The sequence below is a fragment of the Charadrius vociferus genome, unplaced genomic scaffold (genome assembly GCF_000708025.1).
Source record: "Charadrius vociferus isolate BGI_N301 unplaced genomic scaffold, ASM70802v2 scaffold178, whole genome shotgun sequence".
In the NCBI taxonomy this organism is placed as follows: Eukaryota; Metazoa; Chordata; class Aves; order Charadriiformes; family Charadriidae; genus Charadrius; species Charadrius vociferus.
Window position 1 is genome coordinate 1,412,026 of NW_009649717.1, and position 27,188 is coordinate 1,439,213.

General features: G+C 39.2%; 1 protein-coding gene across 1 annotated transcript in view; it reads left to right on the plus strand.

The window, feature by feature from the left end:
- ARHGAP10 (Rho GTPase activating protein 10) overlaps positions 1-27,188 on the plus strand; it is a 112,643-nt gene that overhangs the window by 57,181 nt on the left and 28,274 nt on the right. The window contains exon 19 of the mRNA XM_009890759.1: positions 13,405-13,555. Within this exon, the coding sequence (XP_009889061.1) occupies positions 13,405-13,555 (151 nt within the window). The remainder of the gene's footprint in view (positions 1-13,404; positions 13,556-27,188) is intronic.

The following is a 27,188-nucleotide window of genomic DNA, read 5'->3' on the forward strand; positions in this document are numbered from 1 at the left end:
GTAGCAAATGAAATGACTAATAAGCTTCCAAACTGTAGAAGCAATGGCCATCAACGTTTCCGGTTTAAATACAGTAATTCGGTAGGCAAAATGGTAAAAAAATGTTATGATTCCTCAAATATTTTTAAATTCCATCAATGTTCATTATGTCTTGTGTGGATTGCTTCACTGAAGGGGATCTACAATTAATTTTTAGGAGACAAATTAATTGTGTTACCAGCTTTGAAATCCTGGTGCAGTCATTCCACTATCACCACTCTGCTGAGTCCTAATTGGAGAATTTCTGTGCCATTTATATATGGAAACCTGGATATGGGGACTTGCCCTGAGATAAGAATATCACGCTAAGGGCATAAACTGTAGTGGGTTTTGGTTGGTGGTTTTTTTTTGGTTTTTTTGTAAGCTTTGTTGATATGTGCATTTATTTCCTGCTAGCTAAAACCAGTCAGTACCACTTTCACCTTGTTTCAGCTGTGTCACCTTGCTGCACACGTACTTTCAAACCATTGCTGTGAACCAATTATAGTAGGTTGAGGAGGGGATGTTTGGCAAAATCGAACCAATGCCGAGACATGAGTGCTGGAACTAGACTGTGCAGCCTGATGTATCCTATAACTGGCATTAGAATGGCACAGCGATTAAGACTAGAAGGGGGATAGAGGAGCATTAGGGAAATAATTGTTTAACTTTTGTTCTTGTCAGATATGGATAAAGTCTCTTCCAGGCAGAGTATTTCTCTGTCCAGTCAGAAGATAAGCTGTAGAAGCAAATTTCTACTTTGAAACAAAAAGCAAAAGCTATACGTAAACTGAGACAATATTTTATCCAGGACTCTCAGAACCACCTGCTGTGGAAGGGAGGCCAGTCTGGAGGAAAATGAAACCTGTGAATTGTCTTGCTTGCTTCTGTCATATGTCCATAGGGGAACGCCAGCCAGATATGCAGGGCAAAGTTAGGAGCATGTTCAGGTTTGAAATTAAGTGATCTCTGTATAGTTTTGCTTGGAATTGCCATGTTTTGTGCTGACTGGGCTGTGTGCACCAGCACTCATGTTTCCCTTTGCTTTGCAGGTCTCTAAGGTTGGTGTCATTTCATACTTGGCTGTCTTGTCCCCTTCTCCCTTGCCCTGTCTGTCTGGTCTCCCTTGATTTCCATGTCCCATATCCTTCCCTTCACTAAAAAAGCATCAAGAAATTCGTGGCTTTCTGTCTCATTGTGTTCATTTTGCTTTGAAGTTCTACTTTTCCTTGGTGTTCCTTTTCTTGAGGTAAGGAAGTCAGGGGCTGACTGCAGCTGTGCTTGTACAATGCCTGGAACAATCTTTGCTTGGCCTTTAGGTAATCCTCTGATGAAAAGTGGACCCAAAAAAAAGGTTTTGATTTCTCCTCGTCGGCCAAATGAGTTTCAAGGGTATACATTAATTTTTCTTCCCAAGTGTTTTACAGGCTGGAAATCTTGGTCATCTCAGCTCTTCTTCCTGATTTGCGGTGAGGAATAGGGCAGTGCACTCCATGACAGCATGAAGAGCGTGCACGTGTTCATCTTGCTGTTTGTTACAACGTGTTGGCATCTTGTTGGAATGAATGTCAGTATCCAAAGGGCTTATTTATTTGCCATTTAGAGATGCCTCAGTGGTAATGTGAGCCATTTTGGTTTCTCAATTCCCTGAACATTATTTTAAGAGGGGGAAAAAAAAAAAAAAAACAGGATAAAAAAAGAAGTCTAAGAAATGAAAGATGAGGGAGGAGGTTGGAATAAAAATCACAGTGGAACTGGAATATTTAAACCAGTGAGCGTATGGGGGAGGAAAGAATAGTGAGTACAAATAGCAAGATTGCAAAAACAGGAAGAACAGGAAAAATACAGTGAAAAAAATTAGAAGAAGAAAAGAGAGGGGCTAGACAGAAGTCCCTTCTGGAGACTGGGAAGCCAGAGTCTGCTGAAAGGGAATAGGCATGGTAAAAGATAACTTTTTCTAGAATTCAGACAACCTCTGGGCAAAATTATCTCAAAGACGTTCTGAAACTCAGTAGTTCCTGTATATGTCTGATACTGCTTTCACTTGTTTTCTGTGTTTATCTGTTTATCAAGGGCAAAGATTTTACATACTTTAGACAGAATATGTCTGTTTCGGCTTTGTTTTGCTCAAAACAGTTTTATGGAGAAATCTTTTTTTATATAAAATATAACTTTTAATTTTTCTTACTTAAGGCACTTTCATATTTATTTTTTTTTTAAACTAAAGGGAAAAGAAGAATTTAATACTACTGAGCTCTTAAGCCAACATCAACTTCATGTAGTAATACTTGGAGAATCTTTAGTCTTAAAACATGTCACAGGGCACACAATACATGCAATATTTCTGAGAGAGAAGAAATGGAAAGAGATGTTTAAGAGACTTTTAGATGTGGTGTTGGGGGATATGGTGTAGAGGAGAACATTGTAGAGTAGGGTAGATGCTTGGGCTCGATGATCCCAAGGGTCTCTTCCAACCTAGACAATTCTATGGTTCTATGAAAGAGGTGAAATCAGTTGTTTGAGCGCATGAAGTGGCACGGTCAGGTGTGGCTTATGTCTGCACTTAGCAATCACTGCATGTTTAAAGCAGTTCTGTTGCAGGTAAGTGCTTTAGGGTACAGTGGCACCACTGTCATCTAAACTAAGACTTTTTTTTGACACCACCGAAGATCTTTTGAAGTCCTGGTAAAGGGACATACAAGAAATACTAAAGAAGGCTTGTTTCAGCTTTTGTGTTGTTTTGCCTTTGGCTGCAACAGAAGACCAAGAAGCAATGTATTGTAATTGTGGTGGCTTGCTGTGGTGTAGCAATTTGAAACCTCCCCAAGCTAAATGTTTCTCAAGTCAACAAGCGTTTGACTTGAAGGGGGAAAAAATTTACATTACGGCATCTCCATTAGGACAGCATTTGCAAAGAAACACATGAACACAGAAACGTGTTCAGCATGTGCTTAACTTGAAGCACATAACTAATCAGAAGTGTCATTGAAACTATTCCTGTACTTAATTCAAATTACATGCCTTAAGGATTGGCTGAGTCTAATGCAGAAAGGGCAGCAGGCACAACAAAGAAATTCATCATGGTTTCTGGTGGAAGTCACAGCAGCTCTTTCGTTCCACTATAGTGTGCACAAACTGTTTAAACCTTTTCTCTGCCTTGTGGATAGCAGAAAGCCATTCCATGTGAGATATGCACACATGGTGTGGTAAATTGCAAATCTTTTTTTTTTGTTGTTTGTTTAAAAGACCACTGTTTTCTAAACCTTAAGGTAGTGTATGCATAGTAAGAAGACTGTATCAAATCTGCACTCCCTTTTGTGACTGCAGTTGATGAAATTAAGAGGAACTGAGTCTGGATCAATACCTGGATTGGTATGCTGTTAGAGTGCTCCAAAAGAAACAAAACATGTACTGTGAGTAACCATATTAGATTAAAAAAGAAAATCAAAACCAAAAGTCATGTTCTGAGGGACAGAAGCAGTCTGCTAAGATGCTGCTTTACAAATACATGGCCCATACAAATAATATGGACACAGACTTCTGACATCTTGATTTGCCTATGTTATTTCCATTTAATTTTGCGAAACTTCCTTCAACTTTATATGAAATTTCCAAGTGATACAGATCTCATCTTCCACTGCCCACAGGCAACATTCCTAAGTAAGTAAATAGCAATGATGATAAGGGAGTGGAATTCAGTTGACTAATATTTGCTCCAGTCTTGATGGTCAAGGTGTTGTGCTTGTATGTGTTGAGGAGGAGGCAAAGGACAAGTCCTTATGGAGAATGCTGAAATGGATGTTCTTAAATAAAATTTTGTGAGTCATAAAATATTCTGTGAAATGCTGCAGGGGGCATGGAGAGGGGAAAAGTTGTTGCACTCCTGAAGAGTTTAAAAAGTAAATTCTTATGCAGATGCTGTGTGATGTAAGAATTATACTTTATCGCGGCTTTGAATGGTACGTGAAATATTGAATTTACAAGCTTTTTTTCTTTATATTGGCTAAACTGACCTGAATGCCATCCTGTCTGATCATTGCTAATGGATAATAATGCAATATGTGCTTGTGTTTTTGTACACATTCTTCAAAATTCTAGTAAGCTTTTGCCTTAGCAGAGAGGTTAGCGTATTTCAAACCGTTGAACAGATTTTTGAATAAACAAGATGTGGCAGTCAGCTGTTAATTCTTTATTTCCAATATTTTTGTGTGCATGCCATTTACACTAATGAAGCAGCAGTACTTCACTGCAGAGAGTGCTGGACATACAAGTGAAAAATATGTTCTTTGCCTCCAAAGACCCTACAGTCATAATTTAAGATAAAAAATGTATTTTAACAAAAACAAAGAGCAGAAAATATGGTACAAAGAATGATGATATAAATCTTTGTAATGGCAGCAGGTAAATTTGTGGAGAAGAGGCTGTGTGGTTAGCTACAGTTGGAACAGTGTCATTTGCAAAAACCGTGACATTTCATTCTGATGCTTTGTACAATGACAATGTGGTAGGGGGTCAAATATAGGTTTTCATTCTCAATACATGATTATTTGTATTTCTGTTCATAAATTTTGGAGAAAACTACCTGTGACATATATATTTATTTGTATTTGTGTGTGTATAAATGTTTATATATGTATATTTATTACAAATGAAGGGGAGGTCGTGTTTACCTGTGGTGTGTTTGGCCATGGTTGCTGCTTTTGCTGGCTCCTGACTTAGGTTTATAAGTGCCACCTTCTATCTTCTCAGTACTTCTCATGCTCTTTGCAAGAGAAAATACATACAAATGTTCTCCTTCTGCATTATTTTTCATTTAGTAACTAGGAGTATGTTATATTTTAGAAAGCTAGGTAATTAGATTCAGTATTTAATCTTTTAATTTGAAGGCACTTTTTTTGTTGTTATTTTAAGTATTTCCTGTAACTAAACAAGATACACAAAGCTGTTATGTGTAGCTGTAATAGGGAAGGACAACCTTTTTAAAATACTCTCCTTGGTGTGAGTTTACAGCAGGTGAACATAGAAGAGAAGGTGAATCTGCTGTTTCTGCCGGTGCAGTGGACAAACGTGTAGGTATTTCAAGCCTGGTGTATGGTTAACTCTCTCATTTCCTTCAAATGAATAAAAAGGATTGGTTGATAGCAGTGAATGGGCTGCTATCGGGAGCGTCCTTCTCATGAATTGTTAAAAGGTGGAGCGAGATGTGATACGGTGGAAGCTGCAGTCTTTGTATCAGGAGCGCTACTTTTAGAAAGGCTGAATCAACAGACTCGTAATTTGCAAGCGATAAAAGGACACACGTTTTTAACCTTGGTATGTTTTTTTTTTTCTTTCATCCTTTCACAGCTGTCCTCCAGACCGTAATGTCATGTTTTACAGGCTATGTTTAGTTGCTTCATTAAAGCTCAAAAGCGAACTACATGATTGAAGGTAGTCAGGCCACATGAGTGGCTATTAGGGTCTGCATATACATCGGGTTTGTCTAACAATTCCTTTGGTTCTTTTGGTGCTCTCGTAGTTTGCAGTTTGTCCAGAGCTTTAGTTCCTTTTCTATTAAGAGGCGCAGAGAGCAGATATTCCAATTTTAGTGAGATTGAGACTCACAGTGTCCACAGATCACTAAAAACAGTGTTTCATTTGGTTATGGATAGTCAGGCTGCTAGGCAGATGGTCTCAGCAAATGATATCTTTGCAATGAAGAAAAGGCTGTCTTGGATGGATTTATTTATTTATTTATTTATAGAGCTTTGTGGTTTGGCACACAGCCAAGGATGTTTCCTGTTTCTAGTTTTGACTTCTACCCGCTTACTTTTCAGCCTGCATCCTCTGTTGCTAAATAGAGTGTGCCAGGCAACATCAAGAGCATTATTGATGCTTTCTGGTTGGTGGCCCTCTAGAGGCTTAGCTTCAGGTGTCTTTCAACTCTTGATCTGATTTTTTTTTTCCCCCCTCCAAATATAATGATTGTGAATATTGTATAAAGGTGTTTCGTGGTTTGTAGTGGAATTCAAGCCTCAAAATCCAAAGCCTCAGAAAATCTGCATCCTGTGCAATCTCAGAGAAGCCAGTGCACAGCAAATCATATTTTACAGTGTATAGATGCTGAAGCGCAAAAGTCAGGATAACTACTTCGAGCAGGCACACCTGTAGTGGAGTGAACACGATGGTAACCTTGGGGAGGTAAGTTACTTAAGGATTCTAATTAAGTTGTTGATAATTTTTATTGAAGGTTTTGTAAACCTTTTTCAAAAATTTTTAACGTGATTTTTAGAAATAATCAGCTTTATCACCTTTTGTACACTAAACACAGATTCTCTTTAGATGTCAAGTATTTCTAGTGCATTTTATATTCTAGTGTATTTTATATTTATGGAATCATGTGTTTGAGAATCGAAAGAAGAAATGGATCATGTTGACTAAAACCAGAAATTAAACAGGTTGATCTGACATAGTAAAATAAAATGGAAAAAAGTAAGAAACTACAGGAGCAAAGGATCATTTTTTAAAGATTTCAGTACAGTAGAAATTGTATGAAATTGATAGAACTGGTGCAGAAATCAATTTTGAAATAAAACTTTTGTCCTAGCTCTACAGAAGTGGATCTTTTGTGATTTCTATTATGATTAAACTTTTAATAGCTCAAATTAGCTTCTGCAATCCTTTGAAATAGGGAAAACAAAATGTAGAACTGTTCATCTTATCGAATGTGTTTTTACTGTTAAAAATGGATTACAATTAGTATACAACTAGTGGCTAGTGGTTACAATTAGTGGCTGAGCTACTGCAATGTATTTTAAGATGCTTATTATTTTCACCTTGCACTTCCTGAAATGCTTATATCCATGGTAAAGTTACAACTTGACATAAAAGACATAGTTGCTTTATATTGGCAGAAAATGGAAAAAAGGAATGGCACAACCACTGTCTTCGTTATCTTAAGAGGGGAAAAAAGCTCAGGAAGTCTATTGGGGTAAGAGCATACTGTGAACCACTAAGACAGATGGCCTCTATTTTTAAGCATTTTTGTCTGTAATATAAATATATGTTTTTTTTGTTTCGTATAGGTTGCTGGATCTAACCTGAGTTGGGTTTGCATTACATTGAAAAGAAGCTAAGTCAAGAAAAGACGATGGTGATAAGTTTCTCTTGCAGTATCTCATTAGCTGCTGATTTATAAAATATTCTTTGATCAGCACATATTATAGCCAATTGTCATGGAAATGCAAGGAGTACAATAGCTATTAAATGTATAAGAGCAGAGTAGTATATGTGGTTTAGGTGTATGGTGTTTTATATTGTTCAATAAACCTTAGTTGAAGTGTCTGTGTGTTTCTTTTATTTATCAACTGCAAATCAAGTATGTATTGAACGGAAATTACCCAAATAAAAACTTGCACTGATGTTGTTCTTGTCTTGAGAAATACTGTCCTCTAAAAAAAATATGATTGTAGCGGTGGAGGCTGTACCATTAGCCGAATTTCAAAGAGTTTGGAATGACCTTGCAGGTTCTAGTCTCCTCTGCATTAGACCGCGGCTTCTGGTACTCTGATTCTTGTTCATATATTCAAAGGAAATAGATGCATGTTCTGTGTGGTTGGTGTTGGAGAGTGAATAGGGGGTTTTGTCTTGCAACAAAATTATGGCACAGCTTTAAGCTGTTAATGATTTTTTATAAGTTTATCCTCATTAGCTCTATTACTAAGCCTCCAGTTTTTTTCTCCCCTCTTTTTCATCCCACTCTGTCCTTGCTGTTTGCCTCCCACTGATTTTTAGAGGAAATTTTAATTACCCCAGTGATACAAAGCAGACAGAGATGACCTGATGTCTGGGTCTTTTCCTAAAGTGATTCCTGGCAAACGTACTGAAATTCATTAATTAGTTCTGCTTGAGACCAGAAAGAACAGATCAGTATTCTCTTGTAGCAGCAGAATCTAATCTACATTTCCATGTACAACTATACGTCTCGTCATAAACTTGCAGAATAGGCCAAGTTAAATCCTCCCAGCCATGGGGTTTTTGAATTTCTAAAATTGGCTCTAGTATAAGAGCTCGGGATCTAGAGTCCAACACTGTTGTTGCAGATTAAGGGGAGTCTGGCAAAATTCCTTGGGCTGCTGCCATGTGGATCTGCTGGTAGAATGCAGTATGATAATATGTTGAGTTTGGCTCATTACTCTCAAGAAATGCTTCCATAGACTTTGTGGGACACAGGTTTAGGAATTGGAATGGTTGTATGTAGGGATGGTCTTGGGCTCGCTGCTCTAGACAGAGCTGTTATTAGTGGTATATATCCAAGATGGTTTGTGGTTTGTTTATCCCTGTGAAATACCCATTTTGTACTGTTGCATAGAGAGAAATAGGTCAAACATACCAATGTTTTAAATAGCTTGACAAGAGTCTCATCTTTTTTTGTTGTAACTTTTACAATGCAGGCTTGAAGACTGAACTACCACTTCAGTGCAACTTTAAATTCTGCTTTCATGTAAGATCAGACCTAAACAACCATTTAAAATACTGGACTAACTGGGATAGGACTGACTAACAGTCGGATTTGTTGCTTGATAAAACTTTGAGTGATACATGTCTTAGTCTTCTCCTATATGTAAATTGTTTCACTTAGCTTCCGAGTTTGCCCCCAAGTAGGTCAATAGCAGGATGCCAGTGCTTTTGAGAACTAAGTTGTAGAGAATTGGTATTCTATAAATCTAGTGCAGTTAGGACAAAGTCTCAAAAATTGTGTAACGCTGAATGGGACTGTGAAGTCCTTAACCTTTCAGGTTGGTTTTGTACATTTTTATTGCTTCTTGAATGAGGTAATTCAACGAGCGGACTTCATTCGCGTCTTTATACAGGCATTAGTCTAAGTTGTGGTAACTTCTCAGTCCAGATGAGTGATGGTGCTAGACCTGACTTTCCTCAAAGGGGGGCTTTTTTTGGAGTAGCAAAGAAATCTTCTATCAAATAGCATGTTCCAATCCTGTTCTCTCATTGGAGGGTTTACATCCAATTGGATATGTGTGGTTGCCTCGCTATGCGTGTGATAGCAACAGCTTGCAGTGCAAGAAGACAGTCTGAAACTTAGTCAGGTGTGGTGCAAGTCAGTCAAAACACGGGAATGTTCGTACCATTTCAGGGGCTCGCGTTGTACATCGCGTGTGTATGATTTCGAATTCCATCTTCTGTGCATGTGCAGCGTGCTTCTGACAACAGGTCACTCGCAGCAGGCATCTTTTACTAGCTGCTGAAACATTTATACTTCAGTGGCATTTAAATAATTAATAAGGCTAGGAGCAAATTTGAATAAAATCAAAACCAAAAAAACTTTTCGCCCCACAACTGAAATAGGGCATGCCCCCACCCCCCCATTCTCAGGCAGACGTTACAGTGCTTGTGTCGGTGCAGCAGACAAACATCCATGAAGCCATGATGCAAAAATACTTGTCTATTTAAGTGAAACGAAAGCAAGAAAGAAAAGTCTGACGGCTGTATGTGCACTTCTTAGGGCAGAGGTTGACCTTCTGTTTGCTTTTCAGATGCTCACCTTTGCAAAACTGCGGTACGAGCTGTAGCTTTGGTCTGCAACAGAAAGAAATTCCTGCTGCTGAAAAAGCAGGTCTAGTTATGGACAGGCTGTACTGGATTTTATTTTCCTACTGAAAAGACAAAGAAAATACCAAAGTAGGGATGAATGCAAATATGAGCTGTTTGAAAGAGGAAAAATGACCCCAAATATACTTTTTTGTGCAACACGAGTGCGGGATGTTTCCCATGTCTTTTATATAAAAAAAAACCCAAAGAACTGGTGATCTTTTTAGTGGTGGTTGTATGTGTGGTGGTTGTGTGTGTGTGTTTTTTTGGGGGTTGGGAGTTGGTTTGTTTGTTTTTGTGTGTCTCAGAATCCTGCAGGGCGACTCATGATACTGGGTGATTTCATTGCCGAGTATGACAATCTCGACTTGCTCCGCGTGGGTACATTCGCTCTGCAGATAGTCAAGAGGTTGCATTCTCTAGTTCATATCTAAATACTTCTTTCAGGAATCCCTTTGTTCCTCTGTGGAAACAGGTGCTGAATGTGAGCACAAGGAAAAAGTGCTGCAGCTTGTAACGTTGCATCAGAGAAATGTAAGTGTGAGAGGATGGAGTTTGTGCAGACCCTTGCCCTGCTCCCAGTGAGCGTGGAGAAGAGGTGGCCTCCTGCTACCCAGGAGCTCTCGGGAGGTGATCTCTGCTTCCTAGAAAGCAATATACTACTTACTGACCTTATCCCAGAAATGAAACTTCCCTACCAATCTGTTGTAATAAGAAGTCGAGAGCAGAGTGAGGTAAAAGAGGGGACGGGCCTGATGCCCGCCTGAGTGCCTTCTCTGCAGAAGGGAGCCTGGACTGCCTGCCATCAGCCCAGCACTGCCACTGGGCAGCACTGGGTTGTGCTGAGCAGCACTGTTGCAAAACATTGCTGCACAGCTTTGCCACTGAAAAAATTAAAAGTAGAGGTGATGTGCTTATCCTGAGAGTGAAAGAGAGGACTTAGTACCCCAAACTTGTTTTATTAGAGGAGAGAGAACTGTTCTGGGGAGCTCATGATTACCTGCAACTGGTATCACTATGAAGTTAGCTAGTATGTGCCGGCCTGCTGCTGTTTGAAGTGTGACTTCACTGCTTTCTTGTTACTTCTCCTGTTTATTGTATAGGGTTTTTTCCTCCCCTAAAACAGAACAAACCACCAACCTTTTTTTTTTTTTTTTTTTTTTTTTTTTTTTCCCACATCACATAGCTACTTGCGATTAGAAATCTACTTGGTTTAGTACCTGCCTCCAATTCATTATCCTGTTGCCTATCTGGCACTGAGTATCATTGAGTTGGGATCTCCTTTATGGCTTTTCTGAAGATGTTTCGCTTTTGTGACTCTGTTTCTCGTGCTCATAGTTTTAGAAGAGTATATTGAAATGTTTGTGAGAGACAAGGAAAAAACGCCTAAGAATTTTACTGCTACCTGTGCGAGTCACCTAAACGCATACAAGAAAGCTCATCTCTTACAAAGTACTCCTGGGGAATACTTGTTCTTCTCACCGTCATTAATTTCATTGGAGATGTGTGGATAAGGCTGTACAAATAAACACAGCTGTGGAATGTGACATAGTAAACAACATGCTTGAAACCTCTTGGCAGAGAGTTATTTACCAGAGAGCCCAAATGCAACACTTAGTCCATGGAAAAGATGGCATTTAAAGTTTTGCTACTTTTGAATTTTTTCAGAAGCAAATATTTATCCCTAAAACTACTCAATCTACCCTTGTATTTACACATAAGGGGGCAGTGTGGTACTGTTAGCCAAGTGCCATGTAGGTGCACATTAGATTTCATTATCCTATATTGCATCATGTTTTAAGAAATGGCTTAGCACAATTAGAGCTTTGTCGCTGTCTGAGAGTACTGCTGTGTCTGTACTGGGGAGAACCAGGTTGGGCTGTTTCCTTTCTTCTTTACAAACATTTTGGTTTCAGAGAGTTCCTTGTACTATTTTGATGCTCTCGCGCAAACCCTTGTTTGTAGACATGTGAAGGAGTGGGAGCCAGTTTTCTTAACACTGGTATGGGAAAGTTCAAATTACATCATTTTACTTCCCCCCAAGAAACATTCACTTACTGGGAAGGAAGGTAGTATTTCCACTGGAGCTTTCTTTTGCACACCATATGTAGGCTTCTGGCCCACTGCTGCCCAGTTTTGGCAATATGATCATTCTTCCGCAGTTTTCATGGAAAATGGGGTTTCTGATTATTTTGTACCAGCACAGTCTTCTATTTGCCAGTAAGAGACTTATGGTTGAGTGGCTATAAGCCAGGGTATGCATGGGTTCTCGGGTCATCCTATTCCTACGCATGTTCAGAGTTAACAGGCCAGGATATGGTGGCATCCCCAGTTTATTACACTTTTCACGTGATGTCTTGAGTGCCTTACTACAGGATGTTATGGCATTTTTCTCACCTGTAGAGTAGCCTGGCTGGCTTTTAGCTCTGTGCTGCACCTGACATGTCCTGTCATAATCCAAAAATGTGTTGTCTGTGGCATGTCTTTATACCTTCTGCATGGGTTTCTACTTCATAAAAAGCTTCCGCTTTGAAGAATCATTGAGTCTCTTTATAAAATTTGCTATACAGATGAGTGGCAATGTAAAGTTGCAGGGTAAAAGAACACGGTATACTGTTTCATTATATCTTGTATTTCCGTGTTGCGTTGCTGTAAGGTTCGGTACAGACACAGGGCTTTTTTTGTGTACCTACTGTTTGTGTTTTTCTCTATCTGCTGGTTTGTCTTTGATGAAAGCACAGGTTGCCCAGGAAAGCTGTGGCTGCCCCATCCCTGGAGGTGTTCAAGGCGAGCTTGGACAGGGCTTGGAGCAAACTAGTCTAGTGAAAGGTGTCCCTGCTCACCACAGGGGGCTTGGAACTAGACAATCTTTAAGGTCCCTTTCAACCCAAACCATTCTATGTTTCTATGAAATATATATTAAGTTAATTTGTTCATGTGAGTCTGCTGTGATCACTTGTAAAAGGCTGCTGTTAAATTGTACACCAGCATACTGATAACTTTCTAGAAGTAAGTCAGCATCATTAGACTGTACCCTGTATGTGACAGTTAAAGTAGAAATGCTATCAGGTTGAGGAAATCTGCATCGCTGGTTAATCCAGAGAGAAATGCCATGGTATTTTGTATGGAGTGATGACAGGCTAATGGTCATGACTTGACAGATAAAATGATGACAAGAAGGAAATCCTTTTTATATGTGTCTTTGTGAATATCATCGTTTAATATAAATGTGACTCAATATGAAATGGTTAACTGAAAAAATTGTCGCATGGAATGTTACTATGCTATCTCTTACTAAAAAGCCCTGCCCTCAAAATTTGCCTCTTGCTGTCTTCGAGGGTACTTTTTTTTTTTTTAATTAAAACGGCTGATACTATAATGATATCACAAGTTTTGAAAATTAAAATGGGTGTTCTGGAAAAATTATAGATCCTAGCTAAAGCTATAAAGCTTTTTGGTTCCTGGTTCATAAAGTTAGTATCCCCTTTTTCCCCTTCCTCCCCAGTTCTTGCTGGCAAGTGTGGCTGCAAGTATTTTGTCTTTGGATTAACTGATTTCCAGCTTGGTTGATGTGTAGACAGTGCTCTTGCTTATTATCCTATTATATTTATTTATTTATTTTAAAAGCACTCATTAAAGACCCACGGCATACTCCCAAACTTGAAGGAATGGATTTTTGGCTCCTGCCTGCTTTGAATGAAATCCAAAACAAATGTTGTTTGATAATGGTTTACAGTTGCATTACACAGGTTGCTCTTCGTGATAAATAATTAACACCCTTTGTGTTCTTGATTGCAGATTTTCAAAACCCTGCCTGATGCTACTTTCCCTGAGCCAATCTCTATGTCAGTATCTCCTCCAAATGCCCCACCAAGGCAATCAAGAAGACAAGGACAACGTATTAAGAGGCCTCTGGCTGTATACAATCTCTGTCTTGAGCTGGATGATGGTAAGATGTTAGTACCAATTTCAGTCTGTGCAGCAGATGGGCTGTGTATCCTATCTTCAGTAGGCGTTTTCATTTCATGTTTCATTTGTATACATGTGTGCATGTACATGCATGCTTGTTTAATTGCTTTAGAACATGTAAAGAAGCAAGGGGAGTACAGAGAAAGGAGAGCATAGAGAGTACTGTCCTGTGGCATGTGTTTAAAAGTAGGACGAACTGTCTTAAATATGCTTTTCCCCTCTAAAAAAGAAGCAGCTCCCATTTCTTTGGAGAAGTGTCTCTGACCTCTACTGAAGATTACACAGCCATAAGATAAATGGAGAGAGAACTAAAATTAAAGCAAATCTTTTATGAGAAGAGCTAATGCACTCTACAGTTAAATTCATCTGGATTAAAGGCTCAGGTCACCACTGCACTAGAGAATACTAGTACTTCACTTGAATCTTTAATACCTTGATGTAACTATCATTAAATACTTGTAAACTTGCCTTACTCTTGAGAAGCAAAGAAAAAAAATAATCTTGCTTTTGCATGGAGTCTACAGTAGCAACATACAGTGGGGCAAAGGGTGTATAACATCTTATATATTCTGACTGTTGGCCAAAAACATAATCATTTTCCTGAAATTTCATTGCTTGGGGGTACGTATAGTACTGAGAAGGCAAGTCAGGGCTCATTTTGTGTTACAGATTTTCCCCACCCTATTCCCTTTCTCCCTCCTAATGTTGTTAGTCAATTGTCGTCTCACATGAAGAATCATGGCATCAGGGCACAAAGTCCATGTTCTTAGAAGTGAAAATAAACAAGAAGATTTTGAACTCCTGCAGTAGTATGAGATTCACTGATGAACTGTCATTAAATCAGTGGTCAACAGTGGTTGATTTCTTAAGGAAAGAGCACAAATACCTACAACAGCTGTTAAGTGCAGGCTTTAGAAATAAACTCAAGACTGTTTATTATCTCAAAACCAGTTTTACAGAAAGTCTGCAAGAAATTCAGCACGCCTGCCATCAGGTTTAATTCACCAGAGAGATATGTAATCCCTGTGCCTTTCTTTTCTTGCATCAAATATGAAACTAAATGCCTGGACTAGAAGGTGTTTAAGGTGCATCTGCTTAAAAAGCTTAAGCTGTGTTAATTTGAATAATATGCTACCAAAAGCTAAATAAGCTCTTGAGCTATATCTGCAATAATAAATCTATCCTCATTTGAAAAACAAAACAAAATTGAAGCCACTCACAGAGTTGTTTATATCTAATTTTGAATGTGAATCCCAGCAGGTCAGAAGAAGTACCACAACTTCTCCAATTCCATGCTCAAGGTGTGCACTGAGAACCTGACGGTGACCCTAACACAGTAGACAGAAAGTATTTGATGGATTACTTTTATTGTAAGATCCAAAAATACAGTGTTACTGTTGAAAACTGTTATAAATGTTCAATTTCTCCTAAATACAGTCCACATTTTTGTCTAATTCTGGCATCTCAACAAAGAGAAGAACTGGGGCTGTTAAAGCTGTGATTGTTACATATCATATAGAAATTTGGTCCTTGTCTGGGAGTTCTAGTGTGGTAAATTAAAGAATAACCTAATAAGTCATTATGCATGGTAGAACTGTGTTGAAGGCTGAATCACAGTGAAGGTGAAGTCATGGTTCCAGGTTGGATGGCACTGAGTTTCAGTGGGATCTGAAAATAACGTTTCCCCTTGCGACTTCTAAAAAAAATATCCTCTGTAGTCTCTCCAGTTGCCTCTGAAGGTAGCAGCATTCTCAATCTGTTGTTGCTTGAAACTGGCTGTTGGTAGGTCCCGACTACATGCTAATGATGTTTTATTTGTGTTTAGCCAGAGAGTTGTGTCAGTAACTTGGTCAGTAGTTGATACAGTGGTTGGTTGGCACGTGAGCAGTATACATGGCAATACAGTACCTTGAGTCCAACTGTGTCCTTGCATTATCCGAGGAACTACCCTAATGGATACAGGGTGCATAAATCAGGCAGGCTGATTAATTATCTAGTGACTGAGTAGAGCTCAGCCACTCCAAATATGCGCCGTGGCCTTCAGTTACTTTGTTCTTTGGAGAGGGGGGGAAGGAATAAAAGTGAGCCTGGGCTTCGTTCCATATTTACCTAGTTTCTTGGCTAACAAATGCATGTTTTATAACTGCTCTTTGGAAGATTTTATCCTGTGTGTGTTTTTAACAGGAAATTAAACATTAAACCCTTTCCCTCCCCCCTCTTTATTCACAATGGCATGAGTTAAGCACCAGGCATAAGCCAGTGTTTTGTATTTCCTGGATATGGCAAAATTATCATAATCTTGTTTTAAACCAAGTAGCTGATCCATATTTATATGTAAATATATTTGCAGACAAATATCTTTAAAGTTATTGTAATTATATATAAATATTTTCTATGCCTTGAAACTAGAAGTATGTTGGAGACAAAAATCTCTCTTCGCTGGAAAACTTCTTGAGTGTGTTTCTTTTAGGATTGTTATGCAAACCAGGAAATTGTTAGAAAAGCGGAAACAAGTCTTTAACTATCAGCTGCTCCAGGGAGTTAACAGGCTTCAGAATCCACTGCTTGAATTGGAAATGCAGGGTTCGGGCCAGCTTTTCTTTTTAAAAGCACGTTTGCAGTCGGGAAGCTTCTTGACTGCACACAAAATGTATGCAGCAACCACCCAGAAAGGGCTGTAAGTGACATAAATATTGATAGACATAATTGCTGAAGAACACACACTGTGTTTGATAAAAATCTTTATTTTGCCTTCTAGTAATTAGCTGTTCTGAGTTCTGATAGCGCATAGATTTTCCTTGTACATGGCAATTAGATGATTAAACCTATTTGCAAACAATTCAACTATTATATTTACTACCGTAAGGATGTTCATTTCCTGAAAGACAAACTTAAGTCACAGATGATACTGTATGTTTTTCTTTCAACTTCTTTCCTCTGTGGTAAGCCAGTTACTAAATTTTCACTTTCAAGTTTTTCGACACCTCAGCGTCTCAAGTAGAAATAGACTTAATGGGGAACTCTGAGCTACTTTCATACGTGGCCTAAACCCGAAGTTCTTGTTTCAGCAAAACGTAGATTTGTCTGAGATTTACATTAGGATCATTTCCAGAGTTTTCTTGCCTTCCAAAATGAAGACATGGGATTTGGTGTTGTGTTTTTTTTTTTTTTTTTCTCTTTTTCTGGAAATAGCTTTTTTCTTCTCTCTCTCTCTCTCTCTCTCTTTTCCCTCCTCTCTTCTACTTTCTGAATGAATTTTAGAGTGAATAAAGTAGCAGTGCGGAAACTCCTGTGTCTTACAGTTTCAGCTGTGTACAAACAACTTTGCATTCTCTTGCTCTCTCTCAACACAGAGAGAGAAAGACTGTTGGCTAGAACAGGGAGTTGTTTATCCGTTTCTCCTAAAAATGTCATTGGGTCTTTATTTTCCATTTGGACAGTCAGTATATATCAGAAGAGAGCTCTGTTTATATTTCTTCTAGAGGGCAATGCAGAGTTACAGTTTTGTTCCCTCCCAATTTTATTTTAATTTTTACATACTTTTCCCATCTTGTAGCAAAATAAACTGTTTGGTTTTTTTGTTTTTTTTTGGTTTTTTTTTTTTTTCTGTGCCAGAGTCTTAGAGATTATTAAACTATTTTGCAGGGCTACTAGAGCAACATGGCAAGAAAAATCCTGTGTAAGGTAGGCAGTATGATGCAGTCCATCCAAGATGAACAGAGAGTCAGCATGAATTGCATAAATCACACCTGGAGTCAAGAAGTGGCTCTTGCATGGCAGTTTGTCTGACTACAGAACAACTTGTTTTCTGAACAACCAAAAATATACTTCTTAAGCTACAGTGCTTGCTGATGGCTTATTCTATTTCAATACGCTCTGGGTGTCAAAATTTCTCATTGGCACTTTCATGGACATAGCACACGAGTATCATATGGGGGGCTGCTTTGTTTTGTTTTTAAGGTGTTTGTCTCCTACCCCCCACTCTGGAACTCAGGAGGCATATGGGGTGTTTGTGATAGTTTGCTGCTGCTGCTGTAGGCTAAATATTATATTTATAGTGCTTTAGAAAGCAGATTCCTGTGTAGAATTCCAATAGAAATAAAAATTAGAACTTCTATTTAACCCCTTAAAACTTTGTACTAACTTGTATTACGCTCTGAAGTATTTAAGGAAGCCAAAGTATGAATGGTATGCTAGTGTTGAATAGGAGTAGCTCCTTTTTATTTTTTTTTTTTTTTTTTTTTTTTTTTTTTTTTTTTTTTTTGTGGGAATTGGAGTGAGACAGTGTCTTCAATTGAGTGATAAATTAATTTGCATGAACTACTGTGGCATTCAATTAAATTACTTCATCAAAGTAAAATGTGATACATGTAATGGTTTTATAGCTTCCATGCAGTATTCCCTCTCCCTCCTCCTCCCATCCCTTCCTGCCCCAAACAAATAAGTAAAAAACCATAAACTTCACTTGGAATTACTGAACCTAAAACCTGGATGTTAGAGGAAGCCTTGGATTTATAATGAAGAGACTGGTCTTCAGGGCTGGAACGGCCCAGAGCTGCAAGGTTGCAGGTGTGAAACCTGGCCTTGAACTCTGGCTATTTCTGAATCTGCTGCTTGGAAGTGTTTCTGTAACCTGGCACATAGTAGGGGAAATGGAAAGAAAAGCAGCTACATAGGCATATCAAAAAGCCATAAGGGCTTGCAACACTTGCTTACGAAGCTATTGTTAACAGCTGAGCAGAACATACAGTTATGCTGTTACAAAATAGGTGCACCGATATTGGTTGTGAGGGGAAGATCAGGATGATTGCAGTTTGCCATGTAGAATTTAAGATACTCTGTATTTCACCTTGCTGCAAGAATAGGTCTTGCAATTCTGCCTGATCTATCACAGCTTTTTCCACCTGATGGCTCTGAGTAGAATGAGAGCTATACAAAGTAAAAGTCTTTCTGAGCTACTGCCAGTAAAGGTGAAGCTTTTTCTTAGGTAATAGTGGGTACGTATACGGTCCTAGTTTCCTATCAGATAATCAACTAGTGTTTGGAAAGCTTTGGGTCCATAGAAGGTACTTATTTTCTTGGAGGTATGGAATACCTTTGGCCCCTGCTTTGTATACACAATATACATTGTATGGCCATTGTTATACCTGTGAGAAATCTACTTGCTACAGCCTACTTGCTGCAGAGTTATCTGAAAGCAAATTTAACTGTCATAATGTGGTAAACATCTCCTAACTTCTTTTCAAATTGTGTGTGTCAAATCTTCATGGTTGGTGTGAGAATTGCCTTAGTATCATTGCCAGTGCTTGTCCATTTTCAGTACATGAAATCTAGAGGCTGTAGAAATGTTTGAAATAAACACATCCACATGTGCACACACACGCACACAACAGGAGTCAGAGGTATAGAGAAAGGGAATACGAATAGACTTAAAACTAAAATCTGAATTTAAAGAAGGAACGGGGAGTTCAGGAGAAAGGGTCAGTCTTTCCTTGAGGCCAGGCATTATTAAAAATCTCTGATCTCCTGTAATAATCCATCATCTCTTTAATTCTCTACCTTCTGCACACAGACATGCAAGGGCACATAATACTGTAAGAAGGCCAATTTGGCATGCTAAAAGCCATTAATCCCGGGCATTGGAAATCACTGACGTATCTTTTCTGCATGCCAGCTGTGCCCTGGCCAACCTCTGTTGGTTGAAAGTAAATGCTCTCATCCAGCACGCAAGAGTATAAGTAGAACAAAGACTCAAAGCTGTTCGGTTTGCTATGGATGAGAGTGTGTATTTCACTGAATGAGGTGTTTCCTCACATGGGGTGCTCTTGCTTCCCTTCACTGGTGACACGGATGGCAGAGAAGATCTTGGAGGGAGGAGGTGGTGAACTTTCTGAAAGGCTGGTATGCGAGTTAGAAGATTCGATTCCTCTTCCTGTTCTGTTCCCACTCTGTCAGTGTTTTTAATTCGGTCAGGAAAAAAAGGTATTCTTGTCCTTCCATTAGCTTCTGGGAGTCTTTGTCCTATTTGCCCTTCTTTTTCCCTTTTATTTTCTGTTTTCTTCTTTTGAAAGTTGCACTTAGTGCAAGGTGAATTAATTACTATCATTTCTTTCCTTCTCAGCTGTACTTGCAACTTGCTGAACCAACAGGGAGATTGAGGAGTACTTAGTGGGTATCATGGAGGAGTAATAGTGGTGGGACTAGCTTGGCTAGGATTGCAGTCTCATCGAAGACTGGTTGACTGGGGCCAAGCGAATTAGCCTCAGAGACGGTGTCAATGGGAATCAGTGAGCAAGAAGCTGCGTGATGCCTGGCAGGCTTGGTTATCCTACTGAGCAAGTGGGTTTCTGTTGTTCTGCAACAGATGCAAATTCACTGATGATGAGTGCGTTCACTTCTGTCTCCCCAGCCATTAACTCTGCTTGGTGTTGCCCGTGTGCTGCCTCCTTGAGCCATCTCCACAGCTTCCCTTCCGCAGTGCAGCTGAGTCCAACCCTGAGCCCTCGCCAGATGTTTAAAAAAAATACATAAAAAATTGCACTTGCAGACATCTAACCCCAGACTGTCAGAGGCATGGATAGTGGTAGAATAATCCAAGCATGGAAGAAAATGTTGACCTAACTACATTGAGGTAGCGAAGTCTGTCCTCCTAATTGCTGCCATTTAAATCATCAGCTGGGAGATCAGTAGGTTCCTCAACAAACATGTCACCTGAATATTCAGTTGAAACAGCCGATAAAACTTCCTTAAGGGCTACTTAGCTTGTTTTCAGTTGTCTTTTTAATAAGCCGTAGGCATCCTGCTTCATCCATCCCTCTAATGAAGCCACTGTTACAGCAAAAGGAGAGAGGTGAACAAAATGAGGAAGGAGGCACAGCCGGGTGTCACCAGCATGCTGAAAATGTTTCAGAGTAGCTTTCTTATGAGAGACCCATCGCATATACAATGTGAGAGCAGATAGTCTTTGTCATTATCCGAGCACCACAATGGGTTGTGGAATTATCGGTAAGTAACTTCTTTTAATAAGTCGTGGGAAGTAATTGCAAGTGAAGTTAGCTAAATAGCAAGAGAAGAGGAGACAACAGCATGATATTATCTCTGTTTGACAGCTCAGGAAAAGAGTTTTTGAACATCTTACCTTTTGGGGGTGGAAGGACCCTTACGGAGACATTTTCCAGCTGATCAGTGGCTGAATTGCCAACATAACAGAAAAGAAAAGGAAACACGGCAGGATATTTTCATGGACTTTGGAATTTTTGATGCCATTTAAGAAGCAGTGCTGAATTAGGGAACTTTTAACCCTGATTATAGCATTGTACCCATTTTTGATCTGCTTTAGTTTTTCACGGTTATCATTCTCATTGATTAGACTAGAGCTGTTCTGTTGGTAGGTTTCAATACAGGTCTGGACCATAGGTAAATGTTGCCTGGACCTGTGGAAACCCAAAATACCCAGTGCTACCAAAAAACCTATGAAAGCTGCAGGACAATCCAGTTATCTTACTATTTGTCAGAGTTTTCAGGAAGTAGCTTCAGTTCATCACTGCATTTTTTAGCCGTGAAATTAATATGTGGCATCTAGCCAGCCTGGTAAGGCTGGAGGTCGTGTGTGGGTTCTTGCCAAGCAAGCTCTGGTAAGAAATGAGTAATCTCTGAGTTTAGATACTGCTCTTGTTATCACAGTATACACAAATCAAGAGAGGAACCCCTCTGCATACTTGTATCCGATTTCTGTTGTGTTTCAAGATTTAATTATGTGATATAAATTAACACCTCAACCTTGTATCTGTGGCTCTGTCTTGAACTGTTTTTCCACAGCTTGAGGAATAAATTGGAATTCTTTACCTGTTTTTGTTTTAGCTTGCTCAGCAAAAGGCTTACCTGCAATTCTATGTGTCTTTCAGATTTTATTGACACAAAGAAGTAATCCAAGCAATATTTCTCCTGAATTTTGAAAGAGGACCTGCAGTGAGGGAGATATTTATTGAAATAATTGCTTGCTATTACAGGTTAAGCGTATGTCTAGAACGATACTTGTTTAAAATTGAGCTTTGCATTTTAGAAATAAACAAAAAAGTATCAAAAAGGAGGAGGGCAGGGGCATGGTCCCAAAACCCCACTTGCCCCTCAGTAAGTTGCAGATAAGCATATTTCTTTCCCTTTCCTAGACTCAACTCAGACACCCACCTTTCTGGCTACAATTCTTGAGTTGCATCAGCCAGTCTTGAGGCAAATTCTGTCTAGTGCAGCTTCCTCCTTTTTCTGACGTATCTGAATCATTATGGAGTTGGGAAAAACAATCTTTCTGCGGGAAAGCTACTTTGTGCAGAAGATACACATGCTTGTACATGCACGCATTTGAAAAATATATCAAAGTCGGTCTTTATCTCGGGGAAAAAAACTGCAGTCAACTCTAATAGTCGCCTTAATTATTTTGTCTGAGAGAAAAAAATAGCTGGCGTGGAGATCTAATTCTTACTGCGTGTGTTTTGAAAGATAGCATGAAACTGATGGATGTGTGGGCTGTCTGCTGTCCGTTTGCTCCATGAAAGCTCTGTTGGTTTTAGGGTGCATTGAGTCTATGATGTCTAAATTTATGTAAGAACTAACTGCATACTAAGGCAGTACTGCAGTGTATAGGATTTGCTACACGATGAGGATAATGGATACTTTTTGATAATGGAATGCAATAGTATAAAGCTATTTTTCTGACTGTTTACGGGAATCTGACCTCCAAAGTACTCATTATTTGGGAACAGTGAAATAACTCCCTTGTTTAGTTTTAGCAATCTCTATGATTATTTTTAACCAAATAATAGATCATTATTAGCTTGCTTTTATGTGATTTCACCGTAGTTGGGAAACTTATGTGTTTAAATAGTGCAATTTCTGTAGCGTGGAGGTGAGTAATAAAAATTTCTGTTGACCAGTTTCAGTGGTGTGATAAATGAAAGTGCACAGCTTCTTAATTTATTCAGAAACAGATAACTTCATTAGTTCAGAAAACTTTATAAATTTGAAGAAGAATGCCTGAGTTTACCCGGTGCTTGGTGTGATTGTCGCAGGGTGATTTGTACTGTAAATAGTGACCAAAGGATGCAGCCCTGCATCTAGGAAAGGCCGTTCTTGACTGCAGAGTCCTCTGATGACTCTCATTATCACATAAAGCTTTCTCCACTAGAATTATTTCTAGCTTTCCAGGAATGGCTGAACACCTTTCCAGAGTGATTGGTACTTAGTATTATGGGATCACTTCAAGTTGTATTAATTGTGTGAGACAACTTATCTGCAGTTACGTTTTTTGTGCCTGTTTCCTATGTATGCTGAAGTTCTAGCACATGTTCTTGCTTGGCAGAGGATATTTATGATACTCATATTTCTTTTCTATCCCTGATCTATGAGATTCCCATTAAAATGAAAACATAGTACATACCCACAAATTAACGTAAGAGCAAAACTACTTTCTCCTTGGTTAAACTTCTGTATTACTGTGGGAACTTAGCTATTTATGGTGAATGAATGTTTGTTATGTCAGAGCTGGATGCAGCTGTGATGCTGATGGGGGAGGATGGGTGACTGCACAGCAGTGCAGCTGCTGCTTCCCTATCTTGTGATGCAGAAAATGTCAGACTTGAAAGGCGGTAATAGGGATTTTGCAGCATCTTTAATTTACTCTCCTCAGTAATTCTCCTCATCACACCTTGTCCACGACTAGACCTGTGTGACTGTGTCAAAGTGGAATAAGACATGTCTTTTATCCTCTTATTTTGCCATGATTTGTGTATCCGATCAGCACTTAAAACATACACGACAGTTCTGTTCTGCCCATTCTGTGTATCTCAATAGAACCTGTCCTGTATTCCTCATTTACTCCAGAAACATTCATTTTCATGAACTGTTTTTATCCTCTGGCTACCCTTAAACTATAGGTGTTGGTTGTAATGTTGATGTTGAAGATTACTCTTTCTTTTATTAGTAAAGTATGTAATTCTTTAGTTTACTTAAGCTGAAGTTGGAAGAAAACTCTGTCACTCGAGCAAGTAACTGATAGTGTTAGCACTCTTGTTTTTGTAGTTTTTATTACAAATGTTTTTTTCTTATTTAGAATTCTTGGAGTAAAGTAAGGATCTGATTATTGACACTGCCAAAGTATTTCAGTTTTTTTCAACTTTGGATGCCAACAAAAAGTATTCTTAGACTAGCCAGATGGAAAAAGGAGAAAAAAAGGCAACTGGGGGGCATGTCATGCTCAGTTAGGTAGAAGCTGAGTTCAGATTTCTGGTATGGAGGGTCTGAGAGCCTTTACTATCTAAGGCTTATCCAGACAAAAGGGAAAAGGAATTGAGGATTGCATATTTGCTAGAGAGAAGCGAGATGAGGTAAGGCTTAGTCTATATAGGTACTTGTTTACCTTGTGGGGATTTTTCATTATGAGAAAAGGTGATGCGAGGCAGGGACGGGGGAAGGAGGAAGGTTATTTGGGTTAGAAACTGAATGGTAAGTAGTACCAGCTGGACACAACCAGTAAACAGTTAGAATTAACCTAAGTTATCTTATTTTCTAGATCGGGCTGGTGTGAACTATGAAAAGCCATAAAGGCAAAGCATGGGTATCTGTTGCAGAGTCACAGTGAAAGCTCTAAGGCTTGGACGAGTGTTGTGACTAGAACAGTGAAACAAGAAGATAATTTAGATGACAGTTTAAAAGGATTTGAGCAGTCAAAAAAAAAAATTTAAATAGTATGCAAAAGGTGGTGAGAATGTGAAACAAGCTTTAACTCTGTTGAGAGTAAAATTGGATCTTACGTCTGTTTGCGTAGGATGGGGAGATGAATTGTAGAAGCAGCTTGGTGGCAACTCTAGAAAGATGGCCAAGCCGAAGGCCGAAGGCACTCGGGCTTCCCGCAAATATAAGGAAGAAAAGGTGAAGAGTTGATGGCTGGAGTCTTGACAGAAATTTATGAGATGTCATACAGACTTACTGCTTTTATACTGAGAACCCTCATGTCCTTCATCTGTTCTGGCACTATTTGGCACACAAAGATAAGAGTGTAATGGGAGAGAAAAGGAAGGCACCAAGAACACCAAACGGTATGCTTGAAGAATGAGATAAATGAGCTTTAAAAGAAATCGCATCTTCCCTATTTTTTAGTGGAAGAGCTCATAAGAATTCAAGTGGTAGAAAAGAGGAATAGAAAGTTTCTGGAGCTCCTCTTTGACAGGACCTGTCAGTCCAATGTGGCAGTCAGCCTTTTCATCTCAGTGGAGAACAATATTGGAGGTAAAGAGGAGTGGGAGGAGAGAAACAGTAAAAATATTAGACTATCAGTATTAGGGAGCCCCTGAATTCTGAAGTAAAATGAAAACAATAAAGTTGATTCAATTCCAGCAATGTCCTTAACACACTCTTTAACAAACAAACTATGTAAAAGCTTTAAAGGCTTTTTAATCTCCGGCATCTTACGATCTATGATGGCTCCACAAAGCAAAATACAGGAAAAAAGCGGGAGGGGGAGATAAGAGCTCATCAGAAACTGTTAATTTAAAGCTGTGGTAAAAAAGTGCTGGCCTTGGATGTACAAACAGGGGACTGATGAGTAGGAGTAAGTGATGGAATTAACGCTAAACGTGGCACTCATGGGACCACAACAAAAAAATCATGAATTCAGATCTGATGTACACTCTTCAGAAAGAACTCTGGGAAATTGTAACAGGTTTATAAAAAAGGTGCCAAAATTCCAAAAGGTTCCAAAATTGCAAAATCCCTTACAGTAAGAGATTTAGTGTTAAACTTATACAGGAGATTGTTTATATACCTTCACACAGCACAAAAACTGGATATGAGAGATACTATAATTATTAGCAATGCATGTTACATGGGTCATGCCTGAAAATAGAGCCTAACAAAGTGAAGGTACATGCATTAATCAGTGAATATGTTAATTAACAGCCAACTGATTCTCCATTACCTTTATCATCAGCTGTTGTCTTCAGACAAAGACTCTTTGGAAGATACAGTTTGGCCCAATGTGAGATGGGCATTAATTAAAAGCAGGTTATTAAGCTTAATAGAGAGATAGCTAGATACAATTCTATGGCCTCTGCCATGTACAGGATTATACACTACTATAATTTCTGAAGTCAGCAGAACTTTTTGTCACCGACGTACAGGGTGAAATTCTTGTACTGTTGAAATTAGAGCAGTGACGCTGTATTTTGAAGACGGGTTTTGAGCATATATTGTTTTTAATCATGAAAGTGTGCTAGATGATCATTGGTCATCTGTTTTTGCAGTTATACAGAACTGTCTTTTCCTGAATAAAGGTATTGTTTTACTTTACAAAAACAGATACTTGAAAACATCAGAAACGTAAAGTATCTTTGAACATGTTTTTAGAGGGTGTTTATTTAATCCCATAGAATTTAGCAGACGTTCCTGTTCAAATACCTGATTTGTTTTTAGTGTTCAAAACCTGATCTTATTCTTAAGAGTGCAACGCTGTATTGACCGTGAGAAAACACTGGCTCAGGAAAGAAGGGAAGGAAGAAGTAAAATTTGAGGAAAGATTTAACACATGGTTTCATTTATGATACTGTCAAATGCAATTGCCTGTATACTGCAGTCTCCAATGTAGACTCTACTATGCGTGTCTGAAGTGGTTAGTATTTTTTTACTTTTTCTCTGTGCTCTGGGAAACGATTTAACAGAAAAACCTCTGCCTTCTGTAGGGAGGTGTGGTCTGTTGGTCATGTTCATAAAATTAAAGAACAGATTAATATTCCTTTCTACTGATGTTTTAGAAATGTTAAGTGAATGGTTGAGGTAAATGTGGCCTTCTAATATAGTGTGTGATAACCTGGGTTGCATTAATTCTACTACTTTGAAAAGAAATTGTGATGAATTAAAAGGACTTAAGTCTATTTACCTTTAAGGAATTCAATTTCTTTATAAAGTAAAATTGCAGTATTACTGTCTCATCTCTCAGATGTTTATCATTGTGACACATACTGGAAGGCCGCAATAAGTTCTCCCCAGAGCCTTCTCTTCTCCAGGCTGAACAGCCCCAACTCTCTCAGCCTGTCCTCATAGGAGAGGTGCTCCAGCCCTCGGATCATCCTTGTGGCCCTCCTCTGGACGTGCTCCAACAGGTCCATGTCCTTCTTATGCTGGGGACTCCAGAGCTGGATGCAGTACTCCAAGTGGGGTCTCACAAGAGTGGAGTAGAGGGGCAGAATCACCACCTTTGACCTGCTGGTCACACGTCTTCTGGTGCAGCCCAGGATACGGTTGGCCTTCTGGGCTGCGATCGCACACTGCTGGCTCATGTTGAGCTACTCGTCAATCAGCACACGCAGGTCCTTCTCCTCAGGGCTGCTCTCCAACCATTCCCTGCCAAGTCGGTATTTGTGCTTGGGATTGCCCTGACCCAGATGTAGGACCTTGCACTTGGCCCTGTTGAACTGCATGAGGTTGGCTTGGGCCCACCTCTCCAGCCTGCCCAGGTCCCTCTGGATGGCATCCCTCCCCTCCAGCGTGTCTACCTCACCAAACAACTTGGTGTCATCGGCAAACTTGCTGAGGGTGCACTCGACCCCACTGTCCATGTCCCCGAC